The sequence below is a fragment of the Solanum stenotomum genome, chromosome 1 (genome assembly GCF_019186545.1).
Source record: "Solanum stenotomum isolate F172 chromosome 1, ASM1918654v1, whole genome shotgun sequence".
NCBI lineage: Eukaryota > Viridiplantae > Streptophyta > Magnoliopsida > Solanales > Solanaceae > Solanum > Solanum stenotomum.
This window is the reverse complement of record NC_064282.1, coordinates 22,466,610-22,486,832: the sequence shown is the minus strand read 5'-3', so window position 1 is coordinate 22,486,832 and position 20,223 is coordinate 22,466,610. Positions and strand designations below refer to the sequence as shown.

At 33.9% G+C, this 20,223-nt stretch overlaps 1 protein-coding gene across 1 annotated transcript; it reads right to left on the bottom strand.

Moving 5' to 3' along the window:
* Window positions 1-721: 721 nt before the first annotated feature.
* On the bottom strand, window positions 722-20,083 carry LOC125842035 (structural maintenance of chromosomes protein 5-like). The gene is made up of 16 exons (XM_049521234.1): window positions 19,960-20,083; window positions 19,733-19,878; window positions 18,480-18,543; window positions 18,249-18,373; window positions 18,050-18,127; window positions 16,492-16,564; window positions 12,461-12,564; window positions 4,895-5,011; window positions 4,728-4,805; window positions 3,719-3,818; window positions 3,587-3,641; window positions 3,028-3,076; window positions 2,866-2,953; window positions 2,714-2,786; window positions 1,234-1,337; window positions 722-1,145 (listed from the first exon to the last, which is right to left on the bottom strand). The coding sequence occupies exons 3-16, from the start codon at window positions 18,493-18,495 to the stop codon at window positions 1,084-1,086; spliced, it is 1,122 nt and encodes a 373-aa protein (XP_049377191.1). The 5' UTR covers window positions 18,496-18,543; window positions 19,733-19,878; window positions 19,960-20,083; the 3' UTR covers window positions 722-1,083.
* Between the last annotated feature and the right edge of the window lie 140 nt (window positions 20,084-20,223).

Genomic DNA, 20,223 nt, shown 5'->3' with positions numbered 1-20,223 from the left:
TCGTAAACATACATATTTAGGTAAGTTATTTATATTTGTACATATTATTTCACCAGTTTAACAAAAGATATAACCATCATTACTTATTATTTACATAACTCTCAAATTCTTCCGCTCCCCATTTTGAGAGTTGCATTGGTTTGGTAATCAATCTATTGTTTATTCAAGACTGAATTTAAATTTTTAACTTGAACATTTGTTGTTTGTTACGAAATGAATATTCGAAATATTGTCTGTAGTACCTTTGGAAATTCATACTTAAATTTGATTGCATTTGGAGTTGATTTGATATATGTATTTGATCGAACTTTTAAGCTAAAAATTCAAGAACAAGCACTTGTGTCTGAGCAACAATATATTATCATAGTAAACAAGTCTGCATTAGTATACTTTAAGATCGTACCGAAATTTCAGTAAAATTATATTCACCAAAGGTGGAATAATCAAAACTGGGATGATCTCTTCTTTAAATTAATCACTTTCTAAAAAAAAATTGCTACACATTTTTTGAACTACTCATAAATCAATTACCTTAACTTCAAGCGTCGAAGCTGGTCTTCAATAGTAGAATAATCAAAAAAAAAAAAAAAGAAAGAAGAATACTAAGTAATCTTTCAAAGGGAATAATAGGAAGAGAATTTCACTTTCACAAATAGCCACTTTTACAGACTAATTGAAATTTAGCAGTTCTATCATATATGAAAATATTTGAACAAAAATATTAGAAAAACGGCTTCTTCATCCATTTCCGTTACTGATTATCTTGATAGGGACACTAGAAAGAAAGCAATGTATTGATACCCGAAGAGTAATATATAGAGTGAACAATTTCTGAATATATATATATATAAACAAAGAGAATGGAGGAGAAATTATTGAAGTTCGAACAGAGGGAATACCTCTATGTTACTACTATAAACAAGGGCAGTACTACGAATTATGCGTACAAAAAAATTATGCACTATTTAAAAAATTTCAAAAACAATACCATGGTTCAGCTTTTAACAGTGCAAAATGATGATCAACTAGAAAATTGTAATTTTTTCTTATGGACAGTTCCTGGTACCACAAATATTACTGATTCTAGTCAGCAGCAACAGAAGTTAAGCCCATAATAGATCTCCAGCATTCTCCACCACTCCAAACTGCAATTTAGAACCAAAGGAAAGACATTTAGTGTGTAACCAATGTTATGACTACAAGCATATGGTATTGGTTAAAGTGGTAGAAAACCTTTGGATGGCTGCTCAATCCAGGGCCCATTCATTACTGTAAGAATGCTGCATGCTTCGCTGTATTCAAGATTTGGCAGCAACTTTGGGGTAAGCAAGAAGCACCTGTACAGGATTTGGCAGAATCAGAAATAGGGCTGGATGTTTATGTAGACAAGGTCTAGTTTCACGATTTCATTAATTTCTCCAAAATATGCAGGGGAATCGGCATAACAGGCATGATCACCTAAACAAAATAAACCTACATGGTTTCATGCTCCCTCTAGTAGAGAGCTGAGAGTTCGAGACTTCAAATATGTCTTCCACAAAAAGAACTATTTGACATTTCTCGCCATAGAAGGTTGAAAATAAATGGATCCCTTGTACTTATATCTGCGTGCTTTCTGCAGAAGCTTCGCTGTCAGTGGCGTTTATGCACTCTGATAACACTTGTAAGGGAATCTCTCACGAGGGACTAACCATATATATTACATTTACTAACTGCTTATTACTTTATCAGTTTCTGCCTAACTTTGTTAGATGCACATTGGATGACCGCTGTTACAAATCAGACACTAGAATCAAACTGAAAACAATGGAATTTAATGTCTAGTCATAACACAAAATAAAGAAGAAAATCTGATAGTGGATAATTCCAAGTTAACACGGCATCTGCATGGTGGGTAGCAGGGTACAACTATCAAAATACTGATTTCTCAAAGTATAAATGGAACATGTTTGATTACTTAGAGCAGAATTTCAAAGTAGATAGCAGGAATTGGAATGCAATATGCAAAACAAAATATTAATGAAAATTTTCCTTTACAAAATTAGTACCCTTTGTCCAGATATAAGCTACAATAATATCTAAGAGCCTCAACTTTGCAGATGATGTTAATACGTTGTCTTGCATGATTTCTTTGTGTGTTCTCAACGTTTAGGGATAATACCACTTTTATTATTTAATAAATATCTCTTTCCGAACAGATTTCCCATAGCTTTCCTTAAGGCAAAAGATTGTTCTGTTCGGGACTAAAGTGAAAAAAAAGGGTTAGCCCTTGTTAACCAGGTACAACAAAATAATAGAAGAGAGTACTCATCTAATTGACCTCATTTCCAAGGTCATGGCTTTTGTCATCTGAACCAAGCAGTTCAAAAACAAACAATCTGGAGACCTTCAAAGAAACTTCTTCCCCTCTTGATCCTAACGAAGCAGATATATTGGCCATGCAAAATTATTGCAGATTAATATGTATACGAACTCCGTAATCGTCTTACATCAATGGTCATTCTTAAAACAGAATTCCATGTAGAGGCAGACATCTTCCCAGAATGCTCTAAGATGTTGGTTTTTCAACGATTTGAAAAAAGCATACACACCAAATTCTTTAATTACAAGGACATAAGCAAAGAATTTCAGCACATAAATTGCTGGTGTTTAGACATGATAATGGTAAAAAAAAAAAATCATGAGAATAGAAGAGAGAAAAGAGTGATCTTACTGCGGTGTATTGGGTTGGCTGGCAGCTCTCACTAGTTGCTGAAACATTTTCCTCTCATTGATAGGATCCATTCCTTTAAGCACAAATGTACACAATGATTTCTTGCATCCAGTTAATTAAGAATAACAATATACGGTAAGTGTATAACTGACCTTGATTTATTTCATCCACCACTCTAAAGGGGCAATTTGTTAGGTCTTGGAGAGAAACTAGGTAAAGAATAGTTGAAACAGATCGTTCCTGAAAGGATATTGTATTAATAAGTTAAAAATCAATTGAACTCACAGATAGAAAAAGTGGTTTAAGCAACATACTCCTCCAGATTGGTGGTGGGCACTTAGAACTTGGAGTAGTCCCGTCTCCCTGGTAATAAAGATGCAAGAACAGCAAACTGTAAACAAGCCATGGAGAATCAAAAATAAATAAACAAATAAATAACCCATATTTGTTGGTGCCATGAAGCACTACCTAGGGGATAGATGCTAGGGAATCTTCTTTGTTTTGCTCATAAGTGAAGCCAATGATTTTTCTTCCCAAAAGATGATTTGAAAATAAGATAGGTACAATACAAAATAACTTTAGGTTCAGTACTATAATACTGAACTAATTTAAATGGCATCAAAAGAAACATCATAGTCCACTAATGAAGAACTATGAGATTTCTAGGCCAAAAGAAAAACAATATAAAATTCTAGAGCACTTTGTAAAATAAGTACTTCCCACCGGTAGAAATATAACACTCATCTTCTCAAAGGGCAAAAGAAATAATATATAAAATATCTGTCTCTCCTCCAATAAAGGACAGTCACAAGAGCCAAAAATCTCAATCTACGTACCTACTTCAAAATAAGGAAGAATCAGAACCGTAATTACCTGAACTTGACTTTAATTAGTATCCCATATTTGTCAAAGTCCATGTCATGCTCATCTGAAGAGAGACTTGATTAATACAGGTTGATAAAACTTCTCAAGAAGTAAGTTCTGCAAGGTTTGAGGTAAACATACCTAATGAAACTTCTCCTGCAACAGCCATTTCTTGGAAATTACGGCTAAAAGTCTGGTTGATTTGAGAAACAAGACTTCTTAATGTTGGCAGCCACCTTTCCTGCAAAGTCCTAAAATCAGAACAGGTTTTTTTGGAGACTACCACAATGTGTCCGCAGTAAAGATGAACACCTTGTTATTTAACAACCACAGCCAAGATAACGAAATAAAGGAGGAAAAAGACTTTCCTAAATCATCATACAATATCTGATACTTTGTTCCTATTTATCCCAATTACTAGAACCTACTGTCTTTTTCTTTATCTAAGACAACATATTTTTATCATTCTTTTTGTGTTTAAATAATTTGTCATAAGATATACTGGTACTAGGTAGCATAAAAGCAAACATTAAACTGTTACCATTCTGAATCATTTTTGTTTAAACAAGTACATAAATCGTTGCAAGCTTCAAAAAAAGAATAAAAATAATCTTTCTTAACTAAGCTTTTCAATGAGGCAATTCACACATAATAACTAGGTCAACCTTTTGAATGAAGTAACACAAGGGTGGGATATGAAGGAGAAAATCTAACTGGCTGCTCTTTAACTGATATTGATGCAGGGCAGGTAGATATATGTGTGTCGAGTCTAACCTTCACCCATCAACAAATTATCTCCAAGTGCTTGGCCAAAATGAAAAAAATTGAGCTGCACATGAGGGGACATGTTGCAGACCAAACAAGCTCTAACAGCTTCAGCTTTTAGATAAGGCAGTTCACCCATTCAGTAATATTAATGGATATGTAGCTTTTAGATGAGGCAATTCACTCATTTAGCAGTATCAATGGATACGTCTGAGACCTTGAAATAATAGATACCATTTGAAAGGAGAATCAACTGTGTATTACTATATGTGAAGTGAGCCACTGTGGGGTTCAATAAGCTACTGTTTTATATACAAGAAGCTGGCTAGGAACATTACATTCACCAGGTAACTACCAAAAATGCTAGAGGACAATAAAATCTAACCTTTAAAGCATTGATTTCGTTAGTGAGGTTGCTTAATTTCTCTTCTTCCATCTCTTGACTCTTAGAAAGAGATTCTATCTGCAAAAGTACAAGACAAAATTAGATGCAATAATCATATAGTTTAAATGGTTAAAATGGAAATGCAAATAAAGGAAACAGAGAGTTACTTTTTTCTGACGTGCTTCATACTCTTCTAGAACATTATGGTTCAGGAAAAGAATGGAGTTGGCTTGAGAAATGGTATCTTGAATAGCCGCATCCAACTCCTCAATTGTAGATGGCATCTGCAGGTAAAATTGACTAGGAATGAATTAATATGCAGGCAGCCTTGAGAATTGCGAACATTAAATATGCAATATGAAACAATCAGAACATATGAACCATACTGAATTGATTGATTAGAACACCAAAGAAACAAGTCTTACCCATTTGGTGTACAGGCAAAGAAAACAGACATCACATTAAAACCTATGTTGTTTGGACTCTTTAAAAATGGGGACGGGTGTGTGTTGGATCCTCCAAAAGTAGTGCATTTTGGAGGATCTGACACAGGTGCGGCATCAGTTTTGGAGAGTCTGTGCAGCATAGATTAAAGCTGCTACAGAACGCTTAGTTACAAAGCCATATTAAATTATCTCAACCTACAACTTAAAACACACAGAAAACCTGGGAGACAAAAGCTCTTCTACCAATAACAAATAAAGGCGCAGACAGCTCCACAAAAGAGGGAAGTATGAATGTTCTTGGATGATAAAAGAAGATTTCATTGACGACTACATTTATCAATAGTATCAAGAGTAGGCCTGGTTCTTTGAAACTGAGGTGATACTATTTGCAAACAGCAATTGAAATCTTGCTACATCGCGGAAGTCTACATATGTATATTGAGTTTTAAATAAAATGGTTCCTCCTATTATGTAGGTAACCTAAATGGTCCAAAAAACCGTCAGAGATAATGGTGGTGGAGGGGAGAGCAGTTGTGGAGATCATTTTGGTCCAACCATGACTAGGATTAGTACATAATAAAGAAACGGTTATTATTCATGAGCTTGATATGAGGCAATCATACCATCCAAATATCCAAAAGAGAAACCAATGTGTCACACATTCAATAAAGAGCTTTATGTTTATATCCCTTGAGCAATCTTAGAAGACTTTTTTTTTTGACAAAAGTACTGTTGTATTCCTCAGCATTAAGGGACGCTGGTCACCTTCAAAAACTTTTTACAAGAAGAGAAAATAGAGTCTAGATTTACAAAGCTTTTAAGAAATCGACAAATTCATCCATTTCCTCTATACAGTTCTCCTTACACCAAAACATCTGTAAGACAATCCCCTTAGGTTCTTTTTTTTTTTTATGACAAGGGAAACCCGCAGCCGCTACCCTTTGGGTTCACACAAGGTAAAACCCCCGCTCCTATGCAATAGCTCGCAAACCACATAGGAGAGGTAACCCGCACTAGGCAAGCCCGGTGAGACGAGCTCGACCCAGAAGGCAAACCCCTTGCTTTTGCTGGCAAGGGGTTTCGAACTTGAGACCTCCAACATGGAAGTCCCAAGCCCAAACCACTGGGCCACCCCGAAGGGTTCCCCTTAGGTTCTTCTATCATCACAAAGTAGAGCAGAAATACTATAAATATTGTTGAAGTGTCTGGCCTCCTCATCAGGAAACTTGACTTAAGCTGTCAGATAGGAAATAATTTTATTTATTTAATTATATCTTTAACATGCCCTCTAACGCGCAAACTTGATTCTTATTAATGGCCAAGCGCATGAATATTCTTTTTAATAATAGGTGGGAATGAGACTTGAGCCAAGACATTTGCCACCTCTGCTATGTTAAAGAAATTGGACCTTGGATCTAAATCATCCCAAATGTTAGCTTGATATAGGTAGTAATCTATGCTCTTGAACAATCCTCGCCTCAGGGAGCTATTGAAGTTGAGTTAGGTCAAATATCCATTTTCTTAACATGATACCAAGCACATCCCAAAGGTAGGTTTACCCAATGCTGGCCCCCTTTGTATATATCATGCACACTCCAAATATCCAGGCTTCAGCGTGCAGACGGAATGTTTAGAGTCTCACATTAGTTGAAAATATTAGTATTAGTTGTAATTTCTATATGATTTTGGGCAATCCTCACTACTTGAGCTAATTTTTGAGGTTAAATTAGATCCAAGGTCCATTTTCTAACAAAACCCTACGATGTAATATGTGGAAAGGTCAGAAACGGCAGCATCCAAGGAACTTCAGGATTGACAGCACACCAAAATATCCAGAACCAGCAAGGTTTGTGTATTTTATGATGCACTGTGTTTTTTGGCTGATCATATGAACGTTAAATTTAAAAACTTGAGTGAATAGGGAGAACAGCACAAAGAAAATAGATATTGCTCTATAGCAATATGCAAGAAGATTACTATGTCAAGTTAATGTCAAGGAGGTGCCTGCAAGGGAGGCTGTGCTGCCCTGAGAAGGTGGTTGGACGTTATTCCACTCCATTGAAATTATGAAAGAGAAGAATTTTAGTCCGCACTCATTTAAAATCTTCAGATATGGTGATAATTGTAGAGCTATCAACTGAATAAACATGGTTGATTCAGGGTTCTGAATTGAGCATTTTGGTAAGATGACCATATACTTCTCTCCTTTTTTCACATGACATGAGCATATAGCCTAAATTCTTTGTGATGGAACCTAACTACACATAATGCATGGTTAGAATCGCCACTAACCCATTTACTTAAAGTACCACTCAATTCATCTATACAATAAAGGAACATATGAATTCATGTGAGAGTTTGTGTAAGGTTCAGTTTGTTAGAAAATACTGTGTTTTCTTTTACAAGATAAACATATAAAACACAAAGTAGCAAGCACGCTATGACATTGCAAGATTATCACAAGCACTATATTATCAGACAATTGGCAGCGCTCCAGTGGATTTTAGAATTTTCTTATATATCATTTCCGATTATATTTCACACCTATTCCTGCTCTCCAGCTTTCTAGTTAGGCTAGTGAACAAATTCTGATTGAAGAGAAGACAATGCACAACTTAAAAACTAACACACACACACACACCATCGCACGCCTAGGCATGAAAATCAGAGAGTGGACAAGGTAATAAGGGGACCCAACATCTGGTGAAATAAGAATTGGGTGAGCCTAACTCTGATACCATGATAAGAAAATGGATCTTGACCAAACCCAATCCCAAAAGTTAGCTTAAGAGGTGAGGTTTAACTAAGACCATATTAGGAGATAAATTGTCATCCCTCCCACCGATATGGGACTACTAACAAGACCAATGGAGCAGAATTAACCTTCATTGGATAATCAAGGGATCAAACACCTTATTATATTACCCTGACTGGAGCAGATTATGAGGACCATCTTTGGGGGTTTTAGTCCATTAATCAGTTGGATACCAAAGATGCCTTTCATCATGCGAACTCGCTGAGAAGGTCGACATAAAGCAACCTTCAAGGTTAGTTGCACAGGGAGAGACATTGTAAATTCATCAATTGGAGCCAATTTGTATGGTCTTCAAGCAATCACCAAGAGCATAAGTTTGGCTTTTTTAGCACTGTTGTCCAATAATTTGGCATATTTAAGAGTGAAGCTCATCACTGATCACTCTACATTTTATAAGCACTCCCACAATGTCAAATGTATATTCTTCGTAGTTATGTTGATGACATTGTTATAGTTGGTGGTGATCTTAGAGGCATTACTCAACTTAAGCAGCATTTTATCAGTCATTTTAGATCAAAGATCTCGGCAAACTAAATACTTCCTAGGCATTAAGGTAGCACAATCTTTGGGATACTCATTTCACAAAGAAAGTTTGCTTCGGACATATCGGAAGAAACCGGTACTCTAAATTGCAATATATTGACCCAACTATTAAGCTTTGTTCCTGGATAGAGGAAGCATTTGAATCACCTGGTTGTTATAGAAGATTGATTAGCGAACTCAATTATCTTACACACAACCGGACATCTAATTTGATGTCAGTGTTGGTCTCCAAACTCCTAGAGATGGTCACTGAAATGCAATAATTCGCATCTCTAAGGTACATCATTAAAGGTTAACCTCAACATGCTAGATGCTACTCTATGAGGATAGGGGACATGATGAAGACTATGCAGAATCTCCTTCAAACAGATGATCCACTTCGGGTAATGTGTTCTACTATGAGAAATTTAATATCTTGGAAAAGAAAAAAATCAAGACACAGTAGTTAAAATCAAGTGTAAAGGTAAAATACCTAGAAATGGTTTTGGCTACGTGTGAGTTTACACGGTTAAAGCCTAAGTTGCTCGGACTCGGGTGCGGATGTGGATCAAGAGGTAGGATCCTTCATGATCTAAATTATAAGATGTGGGAGTATAGATCCAAGTATGAATACGGGTGCAGGGATTCAGCTAAAATAAATAAAATATCTTAAAAAAGAATTGTAACTTATAAGAATATGCATAAATTCTGGTAGACTATTTGAAAGAAAATGAAAGCACGAATTATTGAGAGCAAGTTTGATTTGTAATTACTGTAAAGTACAAATGCATCTCCTTATTTTTACTTTTTGTGTGCGCAACATGACTATTGCAAACGATATAGAGGACATGATAGACTTCTTGAGTTCACTGCACATTCAACACTGTTGTTAAATGTCCACCTATAAAATCTTTAAAGCATCTTCTGGTTGGGGACTTTTTAATACAAATGTCTTATAACAATAAAAAGCATCTGCATGAATTATGAGTGTACCCTAGCTTTTGATTTAATTACAGAAATTATTGTATCTGCCTGGAACTTCTCTATCAACTTTGGACGAAGTACCCAAAATTGGTTGATCATATCTGGTACGCATCCCACACCCACATCCATGTTGTGTCAATATGGCTGCAGCATCGAAAAGTGAGGAGTCTACGCAATTTAGATTATTCTCGAAGAATTAAGGAGTGAGAAGATGCACCAACACAAAATTGAACAGTGACGACTAGACCGTAATACATATTGCTTCAAAGCACTGTTTCATGAAAGCATATCGAAGTAGATTGTAAATTCATTCAACAAAAAATTGAGCCGCAGTGCATGATGACATGTTTCATTGACGCCAATGATTCGTTTGCAGATAATCTTACAAAATTCATTCATAGATCTAGAATTAAGTATACATGTGGCAAATTAGGAGCCTACCATATGTAGACTCCAATCTATGGGGATGTTAAGAAGAAGAAAGAAAATTATGGGAATAATAGGCAAGTATCCATTCCTTGTAAACATGGCAAAGATTTAGATCATTGTAATGGGTAATTACGAATAGGCATTAATTCAGGTTATAAATGTATGAAGCATGCCTTACCCAAGACAATCTTAGCAAAAGAAAAATTCAGGTTATAAATGAATGCTATATGTGCCATCAGACGATGTTTGAGAGTGCTAGGCATCTATATTTGCACTGTAAAGTAGCAACTGGCATATGAAGTTATCAGTCTTTGGAATTGCCTGGGTCATGCCAAATACTATTAAAGAAGCCTATGAGAGCTGGTGTTCATGGAGAGTTGGGAAACCCATCAAAAAAACATGGTGTATGGTGCCTGCTGCTATCTTTTGGTGCATCTGGAATGAAAGGAATCATAGATGTTTTTTTTTTTTTTTGATGACAAGGGAAACCCACAGCCGCTACCCTTTGGGTGCGCACAGGGTAAAACCCCCGCTCCTATGCAATAGCTCGCAAACCACATAGGAGAGGTAACCCGCACTAGGCAAGCCCGGTGCGTCGAGAATCATAGATGTTTTGATGGGACTTCAACTCCTAACTACATTCTTAAATCTAACTGTTTAGTCTTCTTATATAGCTGGTTCAACCAGGCCCCCTGTAACCACTGTTGAACTTTTTTTGGACTATGTCTGCTGTTTAGTTATTTAGTAAATTCTTGTACATGAGCAGACCCCTTCTTTTGCTGTCATTTTTTGCCTTGCATCTTGTTGATGCCTTCTAATGAAATCTCCTTACTTCATCAAAAAAAAAAAAAAAAAAGGAATAGGCATTAATTACCTACGAGAATAGAAATTACTTTACTTCCCTTTTTCGGATTACATCAAATACTATTTAAATCCCAACACGCATGAGAGAACAATCCAGGAATTCATTCCCAAATCTCCTCTTTCTTCTCTCATTACAAAATACAAATTGAGTCCCCGATTCAGGAAGCAGTTCTGATATATTTCTATTGTTTATATAAACGTAAAATTAGTCTCTCCAGCTAGAGAATATTCTTAAGGCAACTATTTATCTATGTTTAGTTTATTCAACTACTGCATTCCTTTCCTAACTATACATATCAACAAGCAGATACCATATAATGAATGTAATAACACATAAAGGACTTGATCAAATAACACATAAAGGACATGAAAGTTCTCAACAATCTGTCTGTTTAATTTATTCAATTAATGCATTCCTTCCCTAAAATGTTGGTTGGTTTTTGAAGCAATTTACAAACTGGTCGAAACCTCAAAGCTCAAAACATTAATCTCTCCATCCCAATTTATGCAACACTCTTTAATTTTTAGTCAATCCCAAAAGAAAGACATCTTTCAATATTTAGTAACAATTTAACTTCAAACTTCTCATTTTCACATAAATCTATAGGGTCTATTATAGACCACGAGTGAGAAAAGTCTTCTTATTCCTTTAAACTCAGTGTCCAATCAAACACCTTCACATAAATTGGGACAGAGGGAATACTATTTTTAGATAGAGGAATAACAAGCTTTTGTTAAATAGAAAGACCATGGATTCCTATCCATACAAAAAAAAACAAGAAGAGATGGTGATAACAAATAGCAACTTAAAACTTAGGGCATGTTTGGCCATGCAATATGAAATTATGATATGAAATTATGAAATGAAGTTGTAGTTTTGTTTGGACATGCAATTTGGACTTTTTTATATTGTATGTTTTCTTATGTACATAAAAATCCATAAGTTGTAAAACTATTAAAATTGTCCCAATTCTTTATACAATCTTACCAAATAAACAAAAGTTTATAAAACACATAATATACTATTCTAAAAAAAGTACAACATTTATTGATCAAACTTTAATTCAATATAAAATAAAATTGAACATAAGTTGTAGAGTCTTTAATATAATCCTCCCACATAGTACGGTCAATCTTCTCACGTTGAACTTGTAACTATTTCTTGATCATATGACCGAGAAGATAAACCAACATTATTACTTTAAGTCATTTGTTGGTCAATTTAGTTGGTAAATAAATTTAATCAAAAACAAAGAATTTGGTGAATATAAATGGTAAAGTAGGAAATGAATTAAAGTAATAATAAATTTTATGTTGGTGAGAATAATCGTTATATGAGTATAAATGGTTTAAAAAGTCAGGATATGAGTTATAATTTTTATTTACATATGAAATATATGGTTAGTAGATATAAATGTGGGGTTGTTTTTATAAAATATATATTTGTGGGTCATTTTTGTATTTAGAAAATCTCAAATCATCATTTTTGGAGAATTTGGGATTTCATCTAATGATATGAAATCATTAGATAAATCAACGTGAAATCACATGTCCAAACGCTGATTTTATCTCATAATTTCATATCACGATATGAAATCACATGTCCAAACACCTACTTAATCTATCCACATATACACAATAATATTTATTTCTTTTGAGATTGGAAAACAAACCTCGCAAAAAGCTTGCTCAAGTTCTGGAGTTATAATAGCTACTGATTCTGCATTCCTCTTGGCAGCTTCCAATTGTTGCCGGTATTCCTCTGTCTCCTTTTTACCTAATTAAGTAAATAAAAAATTGTAAAGCAATATGGTGTAATAATTTCCTTCAAGGCCATAAGTTGTGGCACACGCAGAGTTCTGCACAAGGTAGACCTATTGTCACATTTCAACTTGTATAAAGTCTAGGGGCTATGGGGTTTTAAGACTTAAGCTCCCTATCTCAAGTTGATGTTTACTTTGCATTATTTTTTAAGTGGTGTCTCCCTATTGAATATACATGATAATTTTATCAGAATCTTATATATAATAAAAAAGATAATTGGTGAGGTGTCGCCCTATTGTATATACATGCTAATAATCAGAATCTTATATATAATAATAAAAAGAAATCAGTGAAGCATGTTGAATGACACACTTGGTCAAGTGGCAGAGGCCACTGGTGATAAGCCCCAAAAAAGAATCACGGAGACGAGATCCTGTCACATCATTCACCAAAGCATATGCACCCAGTGTTATCAAAGGCGAAAAGCGCAAAAAAGCTCTAAGGTCTGTGGGGGCTTTAAGCGCAAAGCGCAAATAAAGCGTGGGCTTTAATGAAAAAAGGCGCAACGGGAGAAAAAATACAAATGTATATGTTTAGTCCAAGACTAAAAATTATAAACATAAATGACAAATATATGACCAAAGAAGATGAAAACAGATTATGATAAAATGAAATATCAATTGTTTAGTGTCACTTCTTCATAAGAGGCTCATTGGCCAGGAAAAGTTTGTCTTAAAACATTGATGACGACACTGAAGCGCACATAAAGCGAGGCGAAGCACTCAACACGTTTTGAAGCGCACCTAAAGCGCGCGTTTGATAACACTGTATGCACCACCCGCTGATATCAATTAGGAAATAGCAATGTCCTTTAATTCTCCCACTCATACACATCAATAAACTATCAAATCGTGGAATTCATTTCTTTTTCCACAATGGTTTATTAAGCTCTATCATATTGATTTATATCTCAAGCCTACATCTACGAATCAAAGAGGATTTGCTTAAAAATTGATGAAAATTTTAAGGTTGTACACAATCTTTACCCCCACTGAATTACTACGTCTACTACGTCAGTTAGAGAAAAGGAAAAATTGTTTGGGTGAATACTTTTTAATAAATAATTACTGATTTTAGCAATTCTTTTTTATTACCATATATAGCAATACATAGCTACTATGATAAATATGCACTATGTATTAAAAGTGAATTATGCATACAATATAGATGTATTATAAGTGTTTTAAAATATAGAAAAAATTACGCAAATTCGCAAACATTACTAGTGCATTTATTTAATGCAGTTTCATATAATTATGAATCGCGGTTACAGTTTAATGAAATTTACTATGAAGAATCGCATGTATTTGTATAAACCTTATTTGTATATATTAATTTATTTGCATACATAATAATAATTTTGGTATGATACTATACATATATATACGTATTTGGGTGTATATACAAACTTCTATTTCTGGTGTTTGGTTTTATATATTTTTTGATTTTTGGTTGTATATTTTTTTCCAGTATACCCACAATACTTTATACGAATCAATTGTATAATCTCAACAATTATATACAATTATTTAATTATCTATATGAATAGTTTCTATACAATACAAATAATTATATATAATATGTTACTTGTATAAACTCAATTTGTATAATTTATTAAAAGTTAAAACAAACGAAAATTAGTATAGCAAATGGAGCTATAGGTATGGAGCATAATTAGGCGAACTATAGCCAAGGAGGATTATTAAGTTTCACATGAAGTTTTTTCTAAATTATATTATGCTTGTTTAGTAAGAAACTGACACAAAGAATTATAAGTGTATTTTAGTGTGTGATAAATGTATTATCTATCAATAAAACTTGTATTATATATGTTTTACAAATTTGTTCTCTATAATATATATTAAAATTGTATTATAAGTGATCAATGAAGAAAAAATGTTGTTGTTATAGATAGTAAATATTTTCCTTAATATAACATATCTATGTAGGTTTCCCTAGAGAGAATTGTTCCAAAAAACCAATTACTCCTTCCGTCCCAATTTTATGTGATGTAGTTTGACTGGGACCGTAGTTTAAGAAAGAAAGACTTTTGAAACTTGTGATCTTAAATATGTCTTTGTATGGCTACAAATCATTTCATCAAGGGTAAAATAGGTATTTTAAAGTTAGATTGTTACTTGATATAGAAATGTGTCGTTCTAAAAAAGAAAGTAAGTCATATAAATTGGGATAGAGGACGTAACATTTTAGGTTTTGGTAACTATTCTTTAAACTTTCTTTGGAGACAACATTTGCAATAACCTTATGAACAGGCAGATGTTTCACACCCTTATCCAAGAAAGGTTAGATGGAAATAATATTTTTTTTTGATATGGAAGTTAGAAGGAAATAATCAATTGGACAATATATATATATATATATATATATTGCCAAATTGATTGGAGGTGATGCATTTGCCTATGGACTAGAAGACCATTTAACTTTTTACCCCTTTTTGACTTTTTATCTTTGTTTTCAAATTTACTCCCTCCATTTCAAAATAAGTGAATTGTTCAAAGCTCAAGAGAGTTGTTGGGATTTTTTTTCCATTTTTGCCCCTCATTTATATCTTCTTGGTGATAATTTCAAGAGAGTTAATTGCTCATATTTATAATTTTACTTTGAATTATTTATATTTTCAAGAATAGATTGAGAATATCTAAAAAAGGCACAAGTGGAAAGTGGTGTTTATTTTATGTCCTAATTATAAACTTTTTTTCTTAATGGGTGTGCATTGCCTCAACAATTAACATTTTTTGAAATGGAGGGGGTATCTAATCATTAAAAAACTAAAAGTCTCTAAATGCATTACCCATTTAGTGAGGAAACATGTACCTTTGGGAAATCAGCTAGAATTAAAACACATTCAAGTAAATGGAAGATGAAAAGACTAACCTTTCACTTTCCAAAACGCTTAATTTTTACTAGCATATAAAACTAAAAGATTGGAGTATTTGTAACCAACAACAATGGATCATCTCCTTCTGAAATGCAATTTATTTTAAGAGAAGGGAAAGAGAGATTGCCTCATGTTCCTCCGGGAGGTTTTGTGTATAACGAGAAAGATTACATAACAAATATTTCTATTCAAAGTAAAAGGCTTTTTGAGAAGGCATCGTACTATAATTCCTCATATGGGAGATAACGAGAAAAACAACCCATTTGATTAAGAAATTTATAGAAAGAGTCATGAGAGTGGTCAAAAGCAAGAAGCATTATTTGGAGAAAGAATCATCAATATTAGAGATGATCATATCAAGATAGAAAGCATATGTATTTGGTCATGTCTTGTACGGACCTCCATATGAACTGGCCACTGGTCATTCATTATGTTCAGCAAAATTGCTAAAAGGGGTCTCAACTCTTAAGTAACTCTTGGAAGTAGTCTTTTATATCGCATCAAGAGAAATGATAGATAAAGAAAATAACATAGAAAAGATCGGAGTCTCAAAATTAGATCCTAATAGTAGTTGCTGCCTAAAGGTGCTTTAAGAAAGTCGGTCCACAGCAGTGGAAGTATGATTGATTCTGCTGATCGAACAAAATCAAATAGACCTAAATCACATTATTCTCCTGCAATCGATTCAAAAACTTGCAAGAACAACCACTACGAAGCAAATGATCCATATAGGCAATATTAACTAGTTGAGAAAAAGTCCAGTTATTTTCAATAAATAAATAGTCTTTTACAAGTAGAGTTGGCGAATTATAAAGTATCATTTTCTGGATACTCGGAACTTTTGAAATAGGTCTTTTGGGACCCCTGTATTTGCTTATTTTCTGTTGTCAACCAAGGCGAGATGGTTCTTAAAAGTTACTATTTCAATGTGCAAGATGTAAAATAGTCAATAGTGAAAATGTTAACTACTGAAGAACTTACAGTACTCATAATGCAGAGATGCTTGTACTGCAAATTTTTCTTGGTGCTTCACATTAGCTTCCATCTCTTTAACCTGAAAATATGATAAGGAAGCACGATTCACACTCAGACTACGATTTTAGGTCTAGTGAAGTCAGTCTTAGCTTGTTAGACTACTTTCAACTGCGAATAATGCAAAAAGGTGTATACTCTTAGCTTGTTAGACTACTTTTAACAACTAAGTCCATATGTGTGGTATCAATCTATTTATTAAGAAGAAAAAGAAGATAATATTTTATGTCCAATGAAGTCGGTCTTGGCTTGTGAGACTACGTTCAACTGCTAATAATGCTAAAAAGCCCAAATTCCTGCAATAAATCTGTTTATTTTAGAAAAAAAGAGACCAGATGCAACACTTCAGACCAACTAGATTACATTTGATTTGCATTGAGAGACAATCTGCGATAAACAAAATGAAAAATAATTCACATAGTTTTTTAGAAGTGCTTTGCATATACTTGCATTAACATTAGCCTAGTAAGGTAGTACCTTCTAATCAACAACATTAGATAACATAGTAGTAATTACAAAGAGCTGTTTGTTCATAGTCATGTTTGGTTATGCAAGTACAATTACATAATTAAATACTTTTTAAAATGAAAGTTCACTATCAAAAATTAAATAAACTTTTGGATCAACATGCAATTATGTTTAATTGTGTGACAAACATATATATATATGTAAGAAATATTAAATATATTTGATTCTTAAGTATTTAAAAAACAAATAACTACTTTGAGACAATTAGAATAAACAAACATTTGAGAAATTCTTTTGGAGCACAACTTAAGTGGATATATTTAGTTTCATATCTCTAGCTCCCACCTGATCAAAAATTTACATCGCCAGTTTATCTTTAAAAATTTATACTATCATACTATACGAGATATAAAAACATTATTTTATCGATCTATCTGCAACATAATTTACATAAAAATTATCATTATAAAGTTTATAACATCGCATATTATTATTTTCAAACTATCAATCATTAACAAATATTTGTTAGATAGAATATTCATTCCAACAAAAATAGAAAGGGAAAGAAATTAGTATTGAAATATAGAAACTCATACAAAAGGTAATAGTACAAACAAGAAAAATGTAAGTTGCAAATCAAATATACAAGTAAAATGAAATATAATTGAAATAACAAATAAAAAATTTGGAAAAGTTACCATGTAATTACCTGCAATTCTCACCTCCCCTCGAGAACTGAAGAGTGTCCCCCTTCAGTTACACCCAATTCCATGCTAATCAAATAATTACTTGGTCAACAAACATGTTAAATTGTGTAATTACACCCCGTTAAACCCAAATCCAATTAGAGTAGCTTTCCATACAGGCCCTAATAGTCCTTCCACTTGCACCAACTTAGCCTAACACAAATCACTGATTTTCTTGCAATGCTCTGACTATTGTAGCTATTTTACTTCAATTTTTTAATTGTTTATTTTATTTCAAATTCTGTAGTTCATCTTTACTTTGATTTACACAATATAACACAATAAACAAGTACCTTCAGCGCAAGTTCAAGGGATGCCATGTTTTGTTCAGCATAACTTCTTCTGTGAGCCACAGCATCAATAAGTAAATTCTGGTAGAAAAGAGAAACTCAGCAAAGGTACATACATCTGAGATACAAAACTTACTCACTTAGGATCTAATCATAGCTTAAGAGGCATCAGCAAACAGAAACATTAAAAAGAATAATTGACCTTAATTTCCATTGCAAGTTGGAATCGCTGAATCTTCATAGCTTTGATCTGGTCAATAAGCTTTGCAGCTACACTATCCAGATCATCCTCTCTTTCCAAAGATTTCAGGTTTATCATGCGCTGCTCTGAAGTTGGAGAAAATTACATGTTGAAGGAACACTACGTAATCAATACTGTACCTGTACCTTGTATTACACATACTTCAAGCAAAAGATTAGAAGAGATACTTACTGACACGGTTTTCCATCTCACGCCTTCTTTTCTTCTCATGTAGTGACTCATTTATAATCTCTTCCTAAAATAGATCAACAAAAATATGCTAATTATGCTTGAAGTAATAAAATATTAATTTTAGGTCAAAAGAACAGATAGCATTTGATTGTTATCAACAACTAGAGTATGCACAAAGCCATTGTTATTACATTCACAAGAAAACATAGGGAAAGAATCCATAAGAGTAGAATCTTTTCTGATTGATTAATTCAGACAATGGAGGAAAAGGAAATGCACTACAAAGCAAATTCTTATAAGCTAGGGATAAATATTCAACATAAAACACAGTTCCACAAGTAATATCATTTTACAGAATCATCAATCCCTATTCTTCACTGTTGATACACAGTTCCACAGCTATATATGTTTTCCAGCCCACACACTTTGACAATAGAGTTTTAGGAAGCCTACTATCCAAGCTATTTCAGGGTCTAGTCTCTTGTGTAACCTTTCACTTAATACTAGAATCGAGAATCGAAACATAGCATCTGAGGTTGCATTAATCGAGGATACACACAAAAGGAATTGTTCTATTACCAAACTTGTACAGCACTGGCACATAAAGCCTTCAACTTAATTTAAAGAAGCAGCTTCGGTCATATACTAAACCCCTTTTCTTCAAAAAAAAAAAAAAAAAAAGAAATCCCTCTTGTTCTCACCCTCTCCCTGCTTACAGTCAAAATTATCCTAGCATACCATCCAATCCAAACCAACTTTGCAATTTATTCCTGCCACCGAATGGTTTATGAGAGCCAGCAACTAGCGATAGTGAGTTATATAGGTTGATGGCGAGGTCACAAGGGGTTTGGAAAGGGTCACAGATCTTTGTCAAAGGGAATTGGGTTGCAGAGACGAAGGGAGGCTCTTGTGCAGACTCGGAAGGGTAACCAAGGGGCAGGAGTTCCACGACAGTCAGTCTGCAAAATTTCTTCTCAATTTTGTTGGCCAAAGATGCACAATGACTAAATTTTGTTTATTCAGAGGGAAGGTTAATTGCACCAAGCTCCATACTTATCAGAACCAAGCAGAGAAGCTATAACTCAGGAAGCACAGGCACCTTTTCTCCAGGATCAAAAAAGAAAAGGAAAAAGCATACCATAAAGATACTCAAGTGTGAATTTACACATCCTTGCATGTAAAACAACTTCCAGAAACCAAAAGAAATACACACACACATATATATGCATGGAATGCATGCATATATCACCTACACGTTGTTTTTCAAGTTTGGCACCTTCATCTTCTATGTTCCTCAACTCACTCTTAACTGCCCTGAGATTATCTTCTAATGTAGAGATTGCTTCATCCAGCTGAAGTTTCTGGGACTTGAGCCTCTCAACTTCCCCAGCATCCACATCTGAAGAAAATACTTGGGAGTAAACTAAGATATTTATGGACAAGGCATCAATATATTAAAAACAAAGGGCTAGTGAGATACTGCATAGCAAAAAGCGAGAGCGGTCCACTGATTCAACACTGCCAGAAACATGACCACCATATCTGGATTTGGTCCATCTGTAATGATTTTCAGGGGTCCATAAATCAAAGATACCCAATTGCAACACCTCATCTGCTCTCTTGTCAGTTTCACGTGAGCCTATGTACTGCACAAAAACATTGGATTACATTAATGTTGATTTACTAGAATAAGTTCCAGAAGAAAAGTATCACGAGGTTTAGAAAAGGTAAGCCTACAGAATGG

Excerpts from the sequence above, each read along its gene's own strand:
- LOC125842035 (XM_049521234.1), bottom strand. Across the intron at positions 12,565-16,491 it reads ATCTCTGCATTATGAGTACT|GTAAAAAGGAGACAGAGGAA; the intron begins GTAAGTTCTTCA and ends TTACTTAATTAG. Across the intron at positions 3,642-3,718 it reads TGCAGGAGAAGTTTCATTAG|ATGAGCATGACATGGACTTT; the intron begins GTATGTTTACCT and ends GTCTCTCTTCAG.